At 39.0% G+C, this 21640-nt stretch overlaps 1 protein-coding gene across 4 annotated transcripts in view; it reads right to left on the bottom strand.

The window, feature by feature from the left end:
- Window positions 1-21205, bottom strand: part of POLE2 (DNA polymerase epsilon 2, accessory subunit) — a 31590-nt gene extending 10385 nt beyond the window's left edge. For 2 of the 4 annotated variants that reach the window (XR_006281820.1, XM_038406867.2), the window contains exons 1-16: window positions 21057-21205; window positions 16101-16201; window positions 15364-15439; window positions 13573-13650; window positions 12290-12383; window positions 10192-10266; window positions 8878-8961; window positions 7748-7804; window positions 7257-7305; window positions 6336-6408; window positions 4853-5025; window positions 2883-2972; window positions 2612-2666; window positions 1194-1253; window positions 1019-1096; window positions 367-475 (exon numbers count right to left, since the gene is read on the bottom strand). Coding sequence is in view for 3 of the 4 variants with exons in the window: in XM_038406867.2 (XP_038262795.1) it covers window positions 367-475; window positions 1019-1096; window positions 1194-1253; window positions 2612-2666; window positions 2883-2972; window positions 4853-5025; window positions 6336-6408; window positions 7257-7305; window positions 7748-7804; window positions 8878-8961; window positions 10192-10266; window positions 12290-12383; window positions 13573-13650; window positions 15364-15439; window positions 16101-16201; window positions 21057-21124 (1320 nt within the window). In the remaining variant the exon portion in view is untranslated. Of the gene's footprint in view, window positions 1-366; window positions 476-1018; window positions 1097-1193; window positions 1254-2611; window positions 2667-2882; window positions 2973-4852; window positions 5026-6335; window positions 6409-7256; window positions 7306-7747; window positions 7805-8877; window positions 8962-10191; window positions 10267-12289; window positions 12384-13572; window positions 13651-15363; window positions 15440-16100; window positions 16202-16761; window positions 17429-21056 lie in introns of those variants that run through there. The other 2 variants (XM_043515651.1, XM_043515652.1) reach the window with 2 other exon arrangements.
- Window positions 21206-21640: the final 435 nt, after the last annotated feature.

Genomic DNA, 21640 nt, shown 5'->3' with positions numbered 1-21640 from the left:
CTCCAGCAGGAATCACTTTTATATAGATAGTCAATCCATGAGAGAGCCATCAGATTCTAACGCCATCTAGGAGGATGTGAGTATGTCTGTAGGTATAACTAGGTTCATTTTACGTGTCCATAGGAATTGTATATGTTGTGACATTTACAGCTTTGTTGGTAACTTTAATAAAACTACTAAAAGATAGATGCTCTTGTAATTGTATGTGTTATTTGCCCATGGTTTCATGTGTTTCTACGAACTCTATAAATCTAGAGCTAACAGAGGTGACTCTATTGAACTGGAGACTGTAGCCACAGAGCCAAACCCACTGAGGTATGATTAACATTAAATAGAATAAAAGGCTACATCATACTCTTAACTTACGTGGTTAGGAATATCCAAGTTGGTGCCAGGAAAGCGGACGCAGTTTCTGCACATTTTATTTACTAAATCTTCACGAAAGATGATAATTTCTTGTGTGCAGTACTGAACCCTGAATAGAAAATACTGAATGAAATTTTAATTTTCCTGGCATTGGAATAAAGTAATAAATGTTATGAAAGCCTCGAAAAATATTTCAATGTCAATCTCTTCCCTATTGTTTATACCTACAAAAATTGAAGATAAATTGCAATTAAAACCACTATCTCCAAATCCTGGTGACACGCCTCCCTTCCTCTCAAATATAGAAAAGTAAACATATTGGATCCGAGCTGTCTTTGTTTATATTTCTGCTACTGAACTTTTAGGTGAGGGACGAATATAAGATAATTGCACACTATGTACAGATACTAATTTTAAAGGATACATAGACTTATTTATTCCTCAATAAATAACAGGTAGAAAAGGTTACAAGGTAAAATGTACGTTTTACTGCTAATGTTTAAAACTAATTTCCCTCTAATATATTTATTGTAGCTACCATACATTTTAAGAATGTTACTTCTACACACAAACTGGTTACTCACTAAAACAATATGAAAAATAGCAGTAAGTGTTTTGCATTCTCTGGTTACTATAAAAGTCACACATTTACCTGCAAGGATTTGTAGTGAAAACTGAAAATGGCACCTGCTGTCTGAATTCACTAGTGATGTTTTCGGCTAGTGGTGGCCTACAACAAAGAGTAACATTGCAGAAGATTTGTATGCTCTTTAGCAATATTGTACTAGAAAGTTCTTAAAATTAGAAAAACTCTGTAGCAAACTTGCCTTGGCAAAATTGAACCAGGACCAGGATCTTCAGGGCCCGGAACAAACACAAATCGACTGCTATAAACAATTTAATGCATAACTTAAGTTTAATATAATCATAATTGCAATCATCTAAATTTAAGTTACATATTATGAATCAAACTACAAAGATGCTTAAGTAATGTTACTGTATGAGTACCCATTCTGCTGACCAGTTCCAGTAATTTGAGAGCTGTTATTACAAATTCAGAGCATCAGAGGATGGAGAGGATGAGCCTGGCTACCTCTGCCTTTCCCTCCATACCCTCAAATCCATGTAGTAGTAGTAGTAGTATTTATTTGTATGACCATAGGAGCCTTCACAGACTAGGGCCCCATTGTGGTAGGTGCTGTACAAACACAAAACGAATCTGTGCTCAAAGAGCTTGGGGGAGGGGATAGCACAGTGGTTTGAGCATTGGCCTGCTAAACCCAGGGTTGTGAGTTCAATCCTTGAGGAGGCCATTTAGGGATCTGGGGCAAAAATTGGGGATTGGTCCTGCTTTGAGCAGGGGGTTGGACTAGATGACCTCCTGAGGTCCCTTCCAACCCTGATACTCTGTGAAATAGCTTACATATCAAAGTATAAGATGAGACAACAAATGAACAAACAGACAAGTGAGCACAAGGAAACAATGAGAATATGGGTCAGCATGATTGGCAATGGTATCAGCAAAGCAGTGGCCTAACCACTGTTACGTTTTTTGTAGTCATCACAGCAAAGGAGAGTTTTAAACAGGGTTTTGTAGGGAGGGTCAGCCCCACCGCCATGGCAGGAGGCTTTGAAAGATCTAGAGAAACCGGAACAACGTAGTGCAGAGAGATCATTTACAGGAGCTCCCCTTCTACTAGTTTGCTCCTAAAATAAGGGCTGTGGAAAGCTGCCTGGGGGAGAGGTGGAAAGGAAGTGCATCTGTATCAAGCCAATATTTCAGATGAAGCTTTCTGAGGCTTGCACAGCTTGAAGGCCTGCCGTTGCTTCCAGCAGTGTAAAATCTTACATTTGAATTTATAAAATCCAACTTAGGCCCCGATCTTGCACTGGGAACCAGGGAGGCACAGAAGTTCACCTGAATAGCACTCTGGCAAGATCAGGGTCTATAACTAGTATACATGAAAACAGTTCCAGAGCTGGAGAATTGGTCTAACCTTTGTTCAACAAACAGTAGCTCACATTACACAGCTATCACAGGCTGGATCCAAACCTTACACAACTCCAAAAATAACAACAACATGACCTTGTTTCAACGCTGTGGCATGGTACTGTGAACAGCTACACAATCATAGCTGACCCATAATAATTAATGAAGTATTTAAAAGTCATTAGCACAACTATTCTGTTAACTTTTTCACATAATAAACATAACTTTACCATTATGTAGCATTTTGATACATACCTTTTATGAATGCTGGGGTATTCACATATTATGTCAGCAAGAGCCTTGAGGGAATCTGAAGTCAGAAAAAATGCATTTAAAGATTTCTTATGACTCTGTCTGGACACTAAAATTATGTATTTCATGAACTATTCATACATTTTAATATGTCTAAAATACTGCCTCTCCTAAAACATTAAAAATGTAATAGAAGTGAAAAAGTATATATTTGAATCAACATTTGTTGCCCATTTTATGTACAATAAATATCTGACTACAAAGACTTTCATACCTTTTAGGGATTGAATTTGATTTTTTCCATATGGTGCAGATGAAAAATTTCCACAAAAGAAAAAGCAAGTTGGAGGCACAGAGGAGTAACCTGGGAAAGATATATGAACATTACACTCAGTATTACTTTGTACTTTAGAATTCTTCACTGATGAACAGTTCACTCATAACTAATTAGAGGGGAACAGGATTGAGATGCACCATCTCATTTACAGGGAATTCTCTGTTATCTGCAGCAATAACAACACAGGGTCTGCTCCAGCTTCAGACTTCAGTAGGAGCAGATTAGGCCAATAGTTAGTATTTCCACATAAAAGCGATCAAATCACACCAGATTAATTAAAAATAAATACTCTGTAATTTTAAAAATTCCTACTTTCCCTTTACACTAGTAAAAAGGACAGATACCCTTACCGTATCTATAAGATGTGTGTATACATGTTCCAAAGTTTGTGTGCGCAAACACATGCCTCTCTCTGCACTAAAAAGTAATTCCAACACACTGTAGTGTACTTATTTATTATTTCTTTAGATTGTTAACTAGAGGTACCTCTCTAAGCAGTCTAAGAGTCTCTGACAAATATTTTAAATACAACAAATCACAAAAAGAAACAGCAATCCGATAACACAAAATATTAGTAGTAATCAGACAAATTTAAATAACCAAAATAAACCAAATTCCCAATAAAAATTAACAAGAACAAGTACTGAGGCTTTCATATACATCTCTGATTTACATCCCAATTTTTTAAATTATTCTATTCCAGGCTCAAGTTTTGTTCCACTGGCTTAAATTTCAGTTGATAAATGAAGCATCTAACAAAAGGTTTTATGTAAAAAAAATATTAAACTCCTAACCAATGTCTCTATTCTGATATTTCTCCCAAATATTACAATATGTTTTTAAAAAGTGTGCCATAAATAAAACTCTTATTTGACCTAATTTCGAATAGTAAATCTATTACATGCATCCTAGAGAGTAGGATACTTAACTAATCAAAATCCCTTTATTACTTTATCATATGCAATCAGTTTAAGTCACTTCTTGTCAACCTTTGTCAAAATAATTAATTGGTTTCCATAATGTAATACTAGGATAGAGTTTGATAATTTATGAGAAATGGGAGACAAATTAACAGTAATTTCCCACCTATGATTTTGTTTTTTCCACCTCCAAACATTTTCATTCTATCCAAAGCAGAGAATACATTTTGTTCCAAAGGTATTTTGGAACACCAAGAAGCAACTCATGGATCACTCAGACACTTGCTTACAAGAGCTGTCAACATTACTAATGTAATATGTGAGGGGAAAAAGCAGTGCATATTTTAAAAATAAATCATAGCATGTTCTTACTGCTAAAACCAGCAAGAGCACAAGAGGGAGTATTAGATTCCAATAAAGTAAAAAGATTTCTTTAAAAAAAAAAAAGCAGAAGAAGAAACAAGGCAAACATTCTTGTCATGTCACATCACATAACACGGCTACAATTCAAAACAATATTGTTACTAAATGAAATATAGAGAGGTCTCTGAGCTTACAACTTTTTGCAAAAACACAACGCAAATCAATTTTAAAAACTGTTAAAGAGGGGTCCAAATAAGAAAAATAATACAAGCCATGAATCAGCACTGCAACCACTTAAAGAAAGATTGATTTTTCATCAGAACTGGGCATAGGTCTGGCAGGGTTCTAAACACAATAAGATGTGCCCCACGCTGCCCCAACTCCTTCTCTAAATGCAAGGTTATCCAGTCATGTGTTCATGCCGACACTGGCATGTGGCTAGTGACTATTATGCTGCTGCCCCAGCTTTTCTCAGCATCTGCTTAACAGTGACAGATTAGTTGTCATATGACAACTTGAGGAAAACTCCTTTTTTGGCAAAAGAACCTATTTAAACCCAACCAACCTGCTTAAACATTCTTCAACATAAGGATCAGCTAAAAAGGCAAATAACACTGCTCCTACCTGAAAACATAGTGTGAAGCTTTTCTAACACTTCCACTTGGTCCAGCCAAACATCAGAAACAAAAACAAACATGGCATCTTCATTTTCATCCTCCAGTTGTTTCAGTTTTGCAGAAGCTTTTACTGAAGTTGAAGAAGGCCCTCCAAAAAAGTTTATGTTCCCATAATATGCCCTACATAATTAAAAACAATATTTTGTCATTCTTCAGGTTTTTATTTCTTTTAACATATTTACTGCTGTAGTACTTAAGGGCCACTCAAGAGTGGGACCCCACTGTGCTAGGCATTGTACTGAGTAGTAGATGGTCCCTGCCTTTAAGAGCTTACAATTTAAATATACCAGGCAGACACAGGATAGGAAAGGGGTAGAACACACAAGCAGAGTGAACAATGTGGTAGCAGCAAACAGCATCTTAGTTCCACAATTTAATTAAATTAATTTATTTATTTAGGGTGAGTTTACCATAGGAGAGGATCAGCTAAATGGAAAGAAAAGGACAGGGGAGAAGAGGAGAACGGGTAAATGTGGAGTGAAGATGAGGTGAAGAGACAGTGAAGGAGGAGTCAGGGGAATGGAAGGGTCGGAGCAAAGAGCTAATCATCACAGGGCAGAGAAAGTGCAGTCAAACTGTAGAAAGTGCTTTGAATGTCCAGAGACCTAAAAGGTCCCTGCTTTGGCTTCTTCCACCCCTTCCAGCTCGAATCTCTAGCTGGCTCCTCTCTGCAGTCCACACTGGGGACACCACCTGGGGCCTAATGCCCTGCACAGTTCTGGATTCAGAAGGCTGCTGGGGGAAAGGGTGGCTGCAGCTGTTTGCCGTTTTACCCCTTACTTCCCCCTCCACTCCCTCCTACTGTGCAGCAGTCCCTAGTTTGGCTGCCTCTGTTGGAGTTTCTGCCTGGAGACTCTGGTTAACTCCTTTTTCTTCCCAAATCATTTCTGGCTTCTGGCTATGACCCATTTTCCCGATTAACATGAACTTCTATTATGAAAAATTTTTGCTAATTGAAAATTAGACAAAATGACATTCAGTATCTATATGGGGGAGGGGTGTCGAAGAGGGGTGAAGACAGAAAAAGCAATCATCAAGCATGGGCTTTGACTTGCTAAACTTTAACACGTTCTCATTGGTGTCTTGGTCCTGGGTTATCTTTCACATTCATCCTCAGAGCAATCCTTGCATCCCTTTTTCTCATTCCCATGCAGTAGTTTCCCCATCTCTATCTAACAACGGCTTATATTATCATCAATATTAATGCACAAACGGCCCGATCCAAAGCCCGTTAACCACTGGGACACTATCCACTGACACAATGGGGTTTGCATCAGGCTCAAGTGGATCAGCAAGATATAAAAGTCAATGCAACATTTTTAAGAAAAGAAAAGAAAGCACACCGTTGATGTTCGACAAATAACAAACGATAGTAGTACTTTGAATGGTGTAACAAAATATAAGAAGACAGAATGAAGTCATTTTTATACCTAGTGGTAGCAGAAGGCTCAGTGGGTGGAAATCCAAAAGCATTCACGTGAAATACTTGATCCTCATACCAGCCTAGGAAGTTTAATCCCCACCCCACAGAAATGCATTTTAGTAAACTGAACATATCTTTAACACTGTATTTTATATTAACATTGTTCCAATTTTATAAAAAGCAAAAGCTGAAAAATATGAAAATGACACTACTTCCAACCTTTCTTATTTATTTTTCATTTAGTTAATTATGAAATCTTTAAAACATTATGTATTACCATAAAATAAGAAATTGTTCATATTATGTAGATGATATTATGCATGTTGGAATTATGTATATATTATAAAATAAAATGCTACCAATAAGAAAAATTGTCCACCTGAACTTATGCTAACATAGACCCTAAAAGCCCCAATTCTGCACTTAGACACATGTGCTCAAATTTACTACTGTGTGTAGTCCCATCACAGTGTTTGCAGGGTTAGGGCCTCACTAACAAGATAAAACATTTTGCAATCTGAAAATATTATATTTGCCTCCTTAAATTATTTTCTAATCCCACACCGATGTTGCCACTATTTCCTTTCCCTAGTTTAATTAATTTTTTCTTCATGCACATTCTGTCCACACAAACTGAACACCCAATCTTGAGAGGTACTAAGCACTGTTGGGTCCCACTGATTTCACTGGAAAAAAGAGTACTCAGAACCTCTCGGGGTGAACCCCATAAGACAGCGATTGGCTGTGAAAGATCCAAGCTCGGGGCAAGAGTTTCAATCACACACTCAGTTCACAGACAAACCTCAGTAGCATAAATACTGACTTAAATAATTTGCTTCTTTATCCACCCCAAGAGGGTATATTGTTACAATAATGGTCCGAAGAGAAAGGATAACATTTGAAAAGTTAACAAAAAATTTTGTTTTACCTTCTGCCAAAACAAAGCATGATTCAGTATATAAGCCACTGTGGAACTGGTGCAAAGCTGTTAAGGCCAATGTTCTTGTTAGATGGGGATACTGAAAGAAATTCCTTTAAAATCTATTTTACAGGTGGTATAGTAAGGCTGTTTGGTGGCAGTGTAAATGCATTACACGCCGAGTGACAGTAAGGTGATCAACCTGGTAGTTGGCTGGATGGATAGCATGTGAACAGGAACATCCCCCAACTCCAGAGAGGTTTCCAAGAATCAGAATACAAACCCCACTGCAACAAGCCTAACCCCATTACAACAAGCCCTTTTTGTGTCTTTGAGCTGAGGCAAACTCAGTTATTAGCGTGGAAAAAAGTGGAGGACTGCAGTTGTGTATGTGTACTTTTAAAATGTAATCGTTCGCCTTTTTAAAGTGTGAAATGATGCAGTTCTACAGTAATTTTTCTGAAAACCTCTTAAATCCCTAAGATTCATAGAAAGGATATTGCTTTACTAAGGTCTAGCTGAACAACTCCTGTAGGATCTTCCAAGAAAAATTTCCCCTAAAAAGTAAAAAATCAAAAGCATATCAAAACAATGTATACCTCTAGATCAACGGAGATTGTGCTATCACACTCCAGAGAGAAGCAATATAGAGCCCACACTATTGTCAGGGACCCTTTTGACCCCCAAATCAGAGCTGATAACAGGGTAAAAGCATCTCATTTCCCCATCTCCAGCAAGCACTGCATGTGGCTAGATACTGGGGAAGACATTATGGGAAAATGGGTTAACCCTTTTCCCTATATTGTTAGGTACCTACTTATCCTTTAGACACTGGTTCATGACTCCAATGGCGATTACCCTTTGCTGGATTTTTGGACAACGGAGATCTCACACAAACTCCCAAACCATTCTCACAGAACGGACTACTCAGGCACAAAAGGACCTATTGCTGGCTTCTTCATAACAAAAACAAAGATTTTCATTGTGTTGGTCCATGCCAAACAAATCAATTTCCAAAACCAACCCTCAACCTAACCACCTCTGATTTTAGCTAACAACTTACATCAGTGATAGAACCAGATTATCATTAGGCACACTGCATATTTTTGGCTTCAATCTTAATTTTTAACAAGTTTCAGGACATACAAAGAGAAAGCATTTGATACGCTTATTAAGGAAAAATCATGTCAGATGTTTAAATTTTACAATTTCATCCTTTAACTGCAGAAGTTGTTTTGATTTTTATATCCTTCTTTATCGCAAGAGGTATATAAAAATGCACTGGCAAGTTCAGACATAACATTTCAGGATTTCAGTGGTTGAAGTTGGAACTCTCTAGAAACTGTCTGACTAACAGTCCAGATTTACAAGAAGTTGAAGTGCTACAAAATTCTGTCCTTTGAAGAGAAAAATGCAGATACCCTTATGTATAAGTTATTGACTGTTCCTAAGAAAGTGTTCCATATAAAAGACTGTTCCTGCATCATTTAAGTCAATGGGGGTTTTGCCACTAACTTAAATAGATGCAGGATCAGACCATAATTGAGATATTTAAGCCATATCATGTTTTAAAATATTGTATTGCTGAAAGCATGATAACTAAAAGACCCCACAATAAAATGTATCCTACCTCTTTTAGCTGTGTTATCATCCCAAGAACAATCACTTCCCCAACTTTAGCCGTATTTCCCAACAGAGTTTCTATTGTTTTAAGCTGGAATCAAAGAGTGAACTAGGTGAGATTTAAATTACACCTTCTATAAATCTGTTCTTAAGTAAGCAAATTACGTACTGCACAGTACATGCTATAGTTTATATACATAAATTAGTTACAATATGAATCAGTTTTACTGGAAACTTTAGGATACATTTATATGTCATATGCACCTGTGTAGAGGAGGAAAAAGTTGTTAATAATGGCTACTAGCTTAAAATTGCTCAGTGCAGGAAACAAAAATGGCAAAAATATGAGAAGTTTTATTTACAAATGGTTTAAAATTAAACATACGGGTCAAATTTTGGCCCTGGAATACATTTTGTCAATGGTAGTAACATACATTTATCAGAAGAACAGAATTTGAACCACAGAGCTAGCCCACAAGTCATTTGGTAACATCAGTTGCTTTTAAGTTAAGAGTAATGGTTAGAAGGACTCAAGACAACACCTGGGTCTCCAGAGCTCTGGAAATGTGATGCAGCTGATACCAAAAGTCCTATGCAAGGAAGGTACAGTCTATATCACTACCGAGAAACCATATTTTATTGGGTCACAGATTGGCATTATACTCTAATCAGAAGAAGCAACCTTCTTAGTGTCAGCATACGCATTATGCATGCTCCTAGTGACGGGGGAGACGTAGCAGTCAAGAAAGTAATATGCTAGTATAGAATTGAGAGGGATTTATTCCAACTCAATTTAGATCTATTTATTTTGCTTTTACAAAACCCTTACAGTGCTTTGGATATGGAGATAAAGGAAGGGTCAGGACAGTGGATAACTGAAAGGCTACCCCATTTGATACCTGAAGTTCCCAACTCACAGCACAAATAAGGATACAGAAAAAGAGAGAGCTTATTAGCAGTAGGCTGATGACTTTATTAGCTCTAAATTTGTGAATTTAGTGCTTATGAAAGTGAGGGATGGGGAAAATATCTCAAGCTTAATGGAGGCAGTGTGGGAAGGTTCTCCGCCAATGCACCTCAGCCAGACCTCTTCTCTTCCAGTTAAAAGTTGTTTTTGAGCAGCCTGCTAATTATGCTGAATTGTGCCAGATACAAGGATTTTGTGATGTAGAAAGAGACTAAGACAATAGCAAATATCTCATGTTCACTGGTTACGGAAGTCAGGATTAACACTTGGGTATCAAGTAGGGAAATATTAATTAACTAAACCACACTGAGCATACACTTCTCCCCCACCCCAAGAAAATACCAATATTTTTACCTGGAATTTACTCCTGCTGTCATCAGGATGAGCACCAATCGCTGAAGGTGTAAACAACTCATGCCTATGAGTCCTCTAGAAAAATCGAGATTAATGTGATTTGGTTAATAATGATCACCACCACCACCAAAAAAAAGAAAAGACGACTCACTACATACACACTATATGAAATGCTATTTTAAAATTCTCTTATTCAGTTTCAGCCAACATCTTTTGATTTGGAAACCACAATATTTTTTAACAAGAATTTACTTCCAAATAATAAACCATAAATAATACCTGGCAATAAAACAGAAGTTTGAGAGGTAACTTTTTAAAGCCATGCAAAATGTCTTGTTATATATTATCTATAACAACATTGGTGTCTTGGCAGGGAAGAGGTCCCAGTGCGGGACCCATTGTATGAAGTGCTGTATACCAACATGTAGCGAAGAGGCAGTCCCTGCCCTAAAGATTTTACAATCTAAAAAGTTAAGCTCCTGCATTAATTTTTGAACGACAGGACCTACGTTTACCAGGCAATGTTTTAAAAGTGAATGGCAAAGAGAACGAAGAAAAGTTTTCAGCTTTGCAATGGTTTTGTTTCTTTTAATGACTTTTATGCACCCACTAACATGGCACTTGAACACCTGACCCAAAAATAAATGCAACAAATAAAACTGAACCCCAATCGGCAACTCAAACTGCTCCAACCCCAAACCATCTCAGCATAGCAATAGCAATAACCCAACAAGATCCACAGGCTAATAAATCCCTGACCAAAACAAAATGTGACTGGCACCTCTATTTTAAGATTAAAATAAAACAGCCTTCTGAAGAACCAAAAAGAGTGAGTTTCATAGCCAGAGCCCCCATATTGAAAATGCCCTGCTTCCAGCAATCAGGAATGCACATCTAATACTCTCAGAAGAAGTGCCTCAGTTTATCACAGATACCATGATATTGCATAGGAAAAGAGGAAGCATCTACGGTAATCAGATTCCACATGACCTGGAACTTCACAGATCAGAACCAACACCTTGAATTGCACCTCGTACACTTCATGGAACCCAGGAATCATGTGCTCACACCAACAATTTCTACTCATCAGACAGACGGCTGCATCTGCACCAACTAAAGCTTCCAAGTGGTCTTCTAGGGTAGCTCCCAATAGAGCACATAGCACAAATCTAACCAGGCAATGACAAAAGTATGGATGGCTGTGAGGAGATTCTCCATCCAAAGGAAGAAAGCTGGAGCCTGGAATAGTACATTTTGTAAATGAAAAGATGACTAAATAAAATATCTTAGCAAACAAGAATGCCTCAAATATTAAAGAAAGTATGGGTTTTTTGGTCTTTCAACTTGCCAGAGTCCCAACCCACACTATACTAATGACACTACATTGAAGTGAAGCACGGAGCCAGCCTACGTTAGAATTAAAGAGTTACACACATTCCTCCCTCAAAAACATACATTTTTTTAAAAAAATGAACATTTAGTTCTTTTCAATTTTTAATGGTTTCTATTAAAAAAAAAGTCAGAAAAGTTTGGTGCATGCTACTAGTTTGCAAAGTTTTTATTGTACCCATAAGGTACATAGTAAGACTATTAATAGAAAAGCCTTTCCAAACCTGTGCAATGTACATCAATTAAGAAATAAATTCCATCCCCACCTCCCACCCTAACCCTTCCTCCCCCACCATTTCCAAACTCTAGCAGTTTCCATTATGCATGTGATGTTGCCAGTGCAGCACAGCCTGCAGCATCACTTGAAGCAGTAGCTGGTAGTCCAGTTTCAGTGGACCTTAAAATTTAAGGCTAACATAGAATCTGTTTGGTGCATTCAGCATATAGTTCAAAAGTTGGTGTGTGATTCTTAATGTTATTCACAGATCACCTTTCAAACATGATAACAGATACCAAAACACATCAGAATCCATAATGCCATATAATTTCAAAGGATAGTCAATTCAATCTGTAACATATCCTGATTTTATAAGTTTACAACTGTGGCTCACATTAGCTGCTCAACTATAAATGCCTTACTATACATATATGTCTCTCTCAGAACATGAGATGATAGCATTAAACAAACCAAAATCTTTCTTTCGCTTACCTGCTGCAAGATGGTGTAGCGTTCACGAAACAACTCTGCTTTATCCCTGGCAGTTCCAAATAAATTTGGTGCAGGATGGTTGGTCATTGATAGACTGGAAGAAAGTTAGTCATGATTTATTTATTTGTTTATTTTTAGAAAACAAAGACCCAATGATATTTTAATCTAAATCGCTATATAAGTAGGAAGCTACAAAGTCTTCAACATTATTGTGTATTTTATTTGGTCAGTGAAGGAGTTTTCTGCTAGGAATCCCATGTATTTATGTATACTGAAGATTACATGCATTTTGTCCCCTTTAACACCAGAGGAGTTTGTCGCAACTTTGTCACATCTTTCCAGCTGAGCAGCACTGGACACAACTCTGTTTCTTAAATGAATAAAGATATTATCCTTGTTCTGGCTTAGCAGCACTTCTTCACAGAACTCCCAGCTCCTGCCAACCTTGGAAGCTATAGAGTGGGATTCAGAATGAAAAATCTACAGCAACCATGCTTTAGATAGGCCAGCAGAATCATGAACAAAAGTTAAGAAAGGATTCTACTCTAAAGGAAAATAGGTGTAAATTCCTTCACACATATCAGTTATCTATGAATAGATTACTGTGTGCTGCAACATAAGCAACTTGTCTATAGCGTTTACTACAAAATCAGACAAATAGGAAAAAAACACACACACTTTGTGAGGCATGAATGCCATCTCATCGAAGGGGATGGATTAAGTGCTATACGGACTTTTTCTGTCCCTCATCAAATACCATATAACAAAACGTTCAAACCAAAAAAACTGATAGACAAATACATACAACTTAGGGCAAATATCATCACCAGTAGTACTGCATATATTGTACCAATCACCACAGGACAAAGATTACCTATTCTCACTCCATGCTACTGAAAGAGAAAGTCTTGACCCATGGCCCAGTTGTAAATATATTTACCTGCCATTATTTACCATGACCCTTAAAACAGAGTAACCTAATGAGTTCAACTAATTTTGTATAGAAGTTGTAAACCCTATTTAACAAAAAAAAAAAAAAAAAAAAAAAACAACCCCTCTCTCTCTCTCAAAAAGAGTTTGTTATAATCAGTTTCCTAAAGGCAGTGTGCCCACAACATACTCACTCTTGAATCACATATCACCCATCTTAGACCAGCACACAATCCAAGGATGAAAGTTCGTAGATGGCAATTTTAACCATACAATAATAAAGGTTTTGATACATGGACAATTAGTAATGTCATAAAAATAGCAGCTGAGACTTAAGAAATGGAAAGACTTACGGTAGAAACTTCTTCCTTTCTGAATTATAAACATAACGTGGAACATCAAAGGCCCCGATAATATTGAAAAGGTGTTCTCTGAAACCACAATAGATTTAAACCTTTATTTGAGAAAAGAACAATTTCAAGGAAACAGCTAACTTCAGTGCTCCACAGAAACCTCGTTTTGAGTAAAAGAATGTCAACACACCCCTTTTGTTAACTCTTTCATTCTTTTCCCTTCCAGTTCCCTCCCCGCACCTTTGACCGTTGTATCTGCATCTCATTTACAGAAAGTATTGTTTTTTAATTCTGTATGGAAATTAAAGAGAAAATAAATTGTGTGCTCTTCTTTCTTTCACAAAAATTGCCAAATTTTTAAACAGAATTTGTCAAGATTATTTATTAATATGCAGTGTTACATAGTTTGAAATAAAATAGCTTTGTTATGGGTCAAGATAATTTTAAAAAAGTGGTTACTATGTATGCATGCTCCTTTTCATACCATTTCTTGGAAGGGTTGTATGCCACTGAATTTATTGTTGGTTCCTTTCCAACAATTAATCTAAGTTTTAATCCTCTTATTATAATTGTAACAGCTTCAGAGTTGATAAAAATTACAGCGTTGATTTGTAATGTCAGGACGTATTGAAGCTTACAGGCAGAAAACATCCATCATTGTCAAAGGGAGTAGCAGCCGTGTTAGTCTGTATTCGCAAAAAGGAAAAGGAGTACTTGTGGCACTTTAGAGACTAATACATTTATTTGAGCATAAGCCCGATGAAGTGAGCTATAGCTCACGAAAGCTTATGCTCAAATAAATTTGTTAGTCTCTTAGGTACACAAGTACTCCTTTTCTTTTTTGCCTAAGGGAGAAAATGCCTTCGTTATGGAACAACATGGCTCTCTGACAGATGCTTTGTCTTCGAGTTTATCACAACAGAATTGTGAAAGGGATACTCTTTGGTCCACAGAGCTCTATTGACTTCAGGGGTACTCTGCACTAGGATCTACCCACACAGATTTCTCTTCAGGATTGAGACCTAAATATGTGAGAGCAACTATGTGAAAAAACTACTTATGTTGTTACAGTTCTAACGAACTGGCAAAAGAGAAAGTATTCCAAGTCAGATGGAGATATGACCTCATATCTAGGAACTATAGGGTTGCACCACCTTATTGACTTTCTTAATCATTTATCTGTTTTAGTCAGTTTGTATTATAATCCCAATAAACACAATTTTAAATAAATCCTTTCATATTATCTCTGTGTGTGTGTGTGTGTGTATCACACACACATAATACTCTCAGCAGCCCCAACAATGGGTCAGTTTTCAAAATTCAGTAATAGTCTAGTAAAAGCCAAACTGAGTACAAAGAGCACCATGAAATGTTTCAAGAACAAAAGATATCTTAAGAAATGCAGAAAAATAATAACATATTGATGAGTAATAATGGAAAAGAGAAAGTCCAACTGAAAACGCACAAAAATAAAGTTCATTCTCAAAAATATTTATTTCTATTTTTGTTGGCAGATATTCAGTATATAATATGTGTAACACAAAGCCATAGCATTTTAATTTAAGAATGTTAGAACCATATCACAATCCCTACAAGTCTATATTTGGGAAGCAAATTTCCTAAGAAAGAAGATTACTCAGTTTTAAATTAAATAATCAGGAGACAAAAAACACGGAGCAATTACTGTATGCATTGCAGAAAACATCTGACATTTATTCCCCAAGAAGAAATCAGTGAATGCACACTATCTAGCCATAAATTTCAAATAAAAATAAATTTGTATCACCATACATAGTTTCATCTAATGACTGGCTACATTCCTGGACTGCGGCTTCCACTGTGGCCCGTTCAATCATATTAGAGGACACTGAAAAGAATGTTTCATAAGATTAAAATTACAGCCTATGGAAAATGACAAGTATTAAATTAAATATGTTTCAAATATTTTACAAAAATGATTTAATATCCTCCTTCAAAATGTCTCTTAAATATTCTTTACAAATCATTATATTTTCAGCAAATTACATATGGTACCCTACATTTTCTATGGGAAATTTCTAAAGGCAGTTCATTAAATATATTTGCCAGAAAACTACATTTCTACGCAAATCTTCATACTGTATCTGTAGTTAACTCAGAATTTAGAACAAGATTATTATAGTTAATCCCTGTAAGGCAGCCAAAATAGCCTACAGCAGCTTCATATACTGCAGGTTCATTGTTCCAGAAGCTTTTTATACAGGTTCACATTATTATTCAAATAGGTTAACACAGTCTGGACAGTCAGGAGAAGCAGGGCTGCCAGACTTCGGAAGTGGCAAAATTACACTGGTTTTTGATGAAGTGATAAACCTTAATATTTAGCAAAACAGGAAGTCAACAGTAAATATATGTAACATGCATCTATGTTCAAACAGCTTCACTAGAACAAACACCTTAGTGAGCTGTCAGTAGGTTTTTCCTTTTACAGATAACATTATAAAGGCAGAATTAATTTAGAAGGTTTAGAAAAAAAAAAAGTTACTTACAAGGCTGTTTTTCAACAGCATCAATGATGTTTTCTATTACATCTTCAAGCTCTAATTCATTGACAGACTGAAGAGCTTCAGTAAGATATTTATTAGCTTCACTAATTGGAATGAAAAAATAAGTTAGCCAAGATAAGAAATTAATATTCAATAAATAAAATATATGCTTTATGTCCACTATTATAATATTGACATGTGCACACACAACTGCTATAAGGCTTGTGGTTATTAGCGAGAAGGAGCATAGAAATAATTATCCTGATCCCATTTAAATCAAAGATGCTCAGAAATTAAAAAAGCTCCAAGAATAGAAAAATTAAGTATAAAGCTGCAGGCCTTGGTGATCTCAATAGATCCTCCAGGCAGGATGCGCACTGTGCAATCCAATGTCCTACCCTACTATGTGGGTTTTTAAGGAGAACGCAAGACAAAGTCTAATCTATCCTAGAGACCTCATCATCTTGGGAAGACTCTTATTATCTTGACACAGTGAAGTATGATGCTCTGAATACTATCCATGGAAACATTAAAAATAAAAGGGAGAGAAGATAGACATATAAAAGGGAAGGGAATGAAGGAAGAAAGAAGAGAAAACACAGGGAAAAATATTCCTTCCACTTGGACCAGAAACTCAAATTATTATATTCAAAATACCACCTACTCACTCCCACAGTTCTGGAGTTCCCACTCATCTGAAGAAAGCATTGAAAAGGAAGAATAGAAGCTCTCTTCTTACAAAAAAAAATCTGACAGAGTAGTTTGAAGATGTATATCTATAGACAGGGCTGTCAGATGACTTAGGCTGCCAGTATACCTACTATTTTGCAATAGAAAGGGAGAAAAAATCAATTTAAGAGATTATTTTTAAAAGCTATGCAAAATTCCACTTAAAATAATTTTTTTCATCTATACTCCTTCCCTAAAACTCAAACTAAAGGCCAGTATTTAAAGAAAAGCAATTCTGTGATAAATGTCATCTAACAGTTGATCAAAAATGAAATTTTGGTCAACACTCTGAACTTCAAAATATTTCACCACATTTAACCCCTGGGTCCCAGGAGTTCTAAAATTAGAATCCTCAGAAATTTCAGTAATGTAGGACTGTAGGACACTGTCCAAAATAATTGTTTTTAAAAATTAAAAAAAAAAAAAAATTTAATGCCCTGCATAATTGAACCCCCTGTTCAAGCCAAAAAGAAAAGAGAATCACTATTGTATTAAGTTCTCTAGAGGAAAAAATATGAGCAACAGAACCATATTATCGGTGAATAATTGAGAACTGAAATGAGGATACTAGTGGCTGGGGACAAGTCTCCTGTTAGGCTCTGTCTACACTGGAACCTGAACGTCAAAACTCCCTGAAAAAGCACAAGAACAAATCCACACAGACACACGCCTAGAACCCCGACCTGGGGTATTCTATCTGCTACCCAAGATCCATAAACCTGGAAATCCTGGACGCCTCATCATCTCAGGCATTGGCACCCTGACAGCAGGATTGTCTGGCTATGTAGACTCCCTCCTCAGGCCCTTCATTACCAGCACTCCCAGCTATCTTCGAGACACCACTGACTTCCTGAGGAAACTACAGTCCATAGGAAGATCACCAAAAAACACCATCCTAGCCACTATGGATGTAGAAGCCTCTACACCAACATTCCACACAAAGATGGACTACAAGCCGTCAGGAACAGTATCCCCGATACTGTCACGGCTAACCTGGTGGATGAACTTTGTGACTTTGTCCTCACCCATAACTATTTCACATTTGGTGACAATGTATACCTTCAAATCAGCGGCACTGCGATGGGTACCCGCATGGCCCCACAGTATGCCAACTTTTTTATGGCTGACTTAGAACAACGCTTCCTCAGCTCTCGTCCCCTAATGCCCCTACTCTACTTGCGCTACATTGATGACATCTTCATCATCTGGACCCATGGAAAAGAAGCCCTTGAAGAATTCCACCAGGATTTCAACAATCTCCATCCCACCATCAACCTCAGCCTGGACCAGTCCACACAAGAGATCCACTTCCTGGACACTACGGTGCTAATAAGCGATGGTCACATAAACACCACCCTATATCGGAAACCTACTGACCGCTATTCCTACCTACATGCCTCTAGCTTTCATCCAGATCATACCACTCGATCCATTGTCTACAGCCAAGCTCTACGATATAACCGCATTTGCTCCAACCCCTCAGACAGAGACAAACACCTACAAGATCTCTATCATGCATTCCTACAACTACAATACCCACTGCTGAAGTGAAGAAACAGATTGACAGAGCCAGAAGAGTACCCAGAAGTCACCTACTACAGGACAGGCCCAACAAAGAAAATAACAGAACGCCACTAGCCATCACCTTCAGCCCCCAACTAAACCCTCTCCAACGCATCATCAAGGATCTACAACCTATCCTGAAGGACGACCCATCACTCTCACAGATCTTGGGAGACAGACCCGTCCTTGCTTACAGACAGCCCCCCAATCTGAAGCAAATACTCACCAGCAACCACACACCACACAACAGAACCACTAACCCAGGAACCTATCCTTGCAACAAAGCCCGTTGCCAACTCTGTCCACATATCTATTCAGGGGACACCATCATAGGGCCTAATCATATCAGCCACACTATCAGAGGCTCGTTCACCTGCGCATCTACCAATGTGATATATGCCATCATGTGCCAGCAATGCCCCTCTGCCATGTACATTGGCCAAACTGGACAGTCTCTACGTAAAAGAATGAATGGACACAAATCAGACGTCAAGAATTATAACATTCAAAAACCAGTTGGAGAACACTTCAATCTCTCTGGTCACTCGATTACAGACCTGAGAGTGGCTATCCTTCAACAAAAAAGCTTCAAAAACAGACTCCAACGAGAGACTGCTGAATTGGAATTAATTTGCAAACTGGATACAATTAACTTAGGCTTGAATAGAGACTGGGAATGGATGAGTCATTACACAAAGTAAAACTATTTCCCCATGGTATTTCTCCCCCCCTCCCCACCCCACCCCCCACTGTTCCTCTGATATTCTTGTTAACTGCTGGAAATAGCCTACCTTGCCTGTCACCATGAAAGGTTTTCCTCCTTTCCCCCCCCTGCTGCTGGTGATGGCTTATCTTAAGTGATCACTCTCCTTACAGTGTGTATGATAAACCCATTGTTTCATGTTCTCTGTGTGTGTATATAAATCTCTCCTCTGTTTTTTTCCACCAAATGCATCCGATGAAGTGAGCTGTAGCTCACGAAAGCTTATGCTCTAATAAATTTGTTAGTCTCTAAGGTGCCACAAGTACTCCTTTTCTTTTTGCGAATACAGACTAACACCGCTGCTACTCTGAAACCTGTCAAAACTTTTGTATTTCAGGGCTTTGAAAAAAACACACGCACCCCGAACAACAAAAGTTTTGCTGACGAAAAGCGCAGATGTGAACAGTGCTTTGTCAGTGGGAGAGCTCTCCTGCCGACAAAGCTACTGCCGGCTCGTTGGGGGTGGAAGTTTTTTTATGTCAGGGGGAGAGCTCTCTCCTGCCAACCAACAGCATCTACACTGCACGCCTTTTAGCAGCACAGCTGTGTTGCTAAAAGGTGCATAGTGTTGACATAGTCTTAGATTCTTTCTAGACTAACCCTAGGCCTGCCCTCAAATCAGGCTGCCAATGGTGTTGAGATGCATAGAATGCTCTACACAGCCATCTTAATTTCCATGGGGAACCTACTTGAAAATAAACTCATTTCCTTTGCAATCATAGGCTCCAATTCTGAAAAAACTTAGGTACATGATTGACTTTATGCACTTTGACTACTCATAGTGCACAAACTAAGCATGTGCCTAAATATTTGTAGGGCCTAATTATTTGAGATTTAAACCATAGTAGTTAATATGTTTTATACTCACGTCAGGGGAGATCACAGGTCATAAATTTCCTACACAAAGTTTATGATGAACACTAATCTGTAGCATGAACCTACTCCTATTTCAAGGCTTTTATATAGTAAACCACAATTGAGTACTCTATTATTTCTGTTAAAATACTTTTCAGTGCAAGAGAAATAAAAGCCTGCCCGCTGGGTTGCAGGAACAGAAGCGACACCAGATATTATAAAGCTCCGACACCCAAAGCGTGTCTGGGGAGCGATAGCTGGACTAGTAGTTACTTTCTGAAGACAAAAAGAAAAGGAGTACTTGTGGCACCTTAGAGACTAACAAATTTATTAGAGCATAAGCTTTCGAAGCCAGTATTTAACATGACAAAGGATTCCTTCAACCACTAGCAGGAAGAGTTTTACTTCTGTTCTAGTATAACACCAAGAGAGGGAATTAAGGCCCAGATCCTCACAGGTATTTAGGCTCCTAACTTCCACTGACTTCAGTGGAAGTCAGGAGCCTAAATACTTGTGCAGATCTGTGCCTCAGCCCATAAGATCCGTACCAAGTATTCTCATTATTGGGCAGAAGAGACACTGCACATTAAACTGCCTGCTTGCTGCTGTCTCTCGCCTGGAGGGAAGTATTTCCTACCTCCCCAGATTCTTACATATATCGTGAACTCGGAGCACCCCTCAGGAGTATGTTTTGGGTATCAGTATCTCCCCCTGGTGATGGAGGGCGATGGGTCACTCGCGGGAGGGCCGGGCTCTCCCCACTTGGGGCGAGCAGGGTCGGGAGGAGGAAGAGGGTGGCAGCTGCTTGCCTCCGCCGCCGCGGGACGGGACGGGACGGGACGGGACGGGGGCGGAGTGGCACTTTGCAGCCGCTCCCCCGGGCACGGGAAGGGGAAGGGGAAGGGGAAGGGGGCGCCGCATGTCCCCGCCTCTCCGCCGGGGTTTGTGCGACATTGCCACTCTCCCCGCTCGCTCTGCGCCGCCCCGAGCCCGGCTGCGGGCGGAGAGCGGGCCCCGGGCCCCGGGCCCCGGGCCGGCCGGCTACTCACGCTCGGAGCAGCAACCCGTGCATCTTGAAGGCAGAGCCCACTTTGCTCCTCAGCTTCTCGGCAGCCATCTTGAACAGTTGGCGCCAGCGGCCGCCGGCCCCGCCTCTAGGGGCTGTCCCGGGCCCGTCCCCTGCCAATGGGGCGGGGCGGGGCGGCGGACGCCAGGGCTGCCGTCGACTTCGGCGAGCGGGTCTCGAGCTTTGCTCCAAGCTCAGCTCAGCTGGGGCCGGCGCCGGGCATTGGTTAGCTCGGGGGGACCGGGCAGGGCCGCGGTTGTAGGGAGGGTCATGCGGGAGACCGCAATCGCCTCCATTCCCGGTAGCAGCGGCAGACCCAGGCCTTGGTCCTGTTCGGGGGGCTCCTACACATCTTCTCAAAAAGAAAAGGAGTACTTGTGGCACCCGATGAAGTCAATGTCATTGGCATCCGATGAAGTGAGCTGTAGCTCACGAAAGCTTCTGCTCAAATAAATTTGTTAGTCTCTAAGGTGCCACAAGTCCTCCTTTTCTTTTTGCGAATACAGACTAACACGGCTGCTACTCGGAAACCTACACATCTTCTGTGATACTGAGCCCGGGGGGGGG

Source organism: Dermochelys coriacea, chromosome 6 (assembly GCF_009764565.3).
Source record: "Dermochelys coriacea isolate rDerCor1 chromosome 6, rDerCor1.pri.v4, whole genome shotgun sequence".
In the NCBI taxonomy this organism is placed as follows: Eukaryota; Metazoa; Chordata; order Testudines; family Dermochelyidae; genus Dermochelys; species Dermochelys coriacea.
This window is presented reverse-complemented; position numbering and strand designations above follow the sequence as displayed.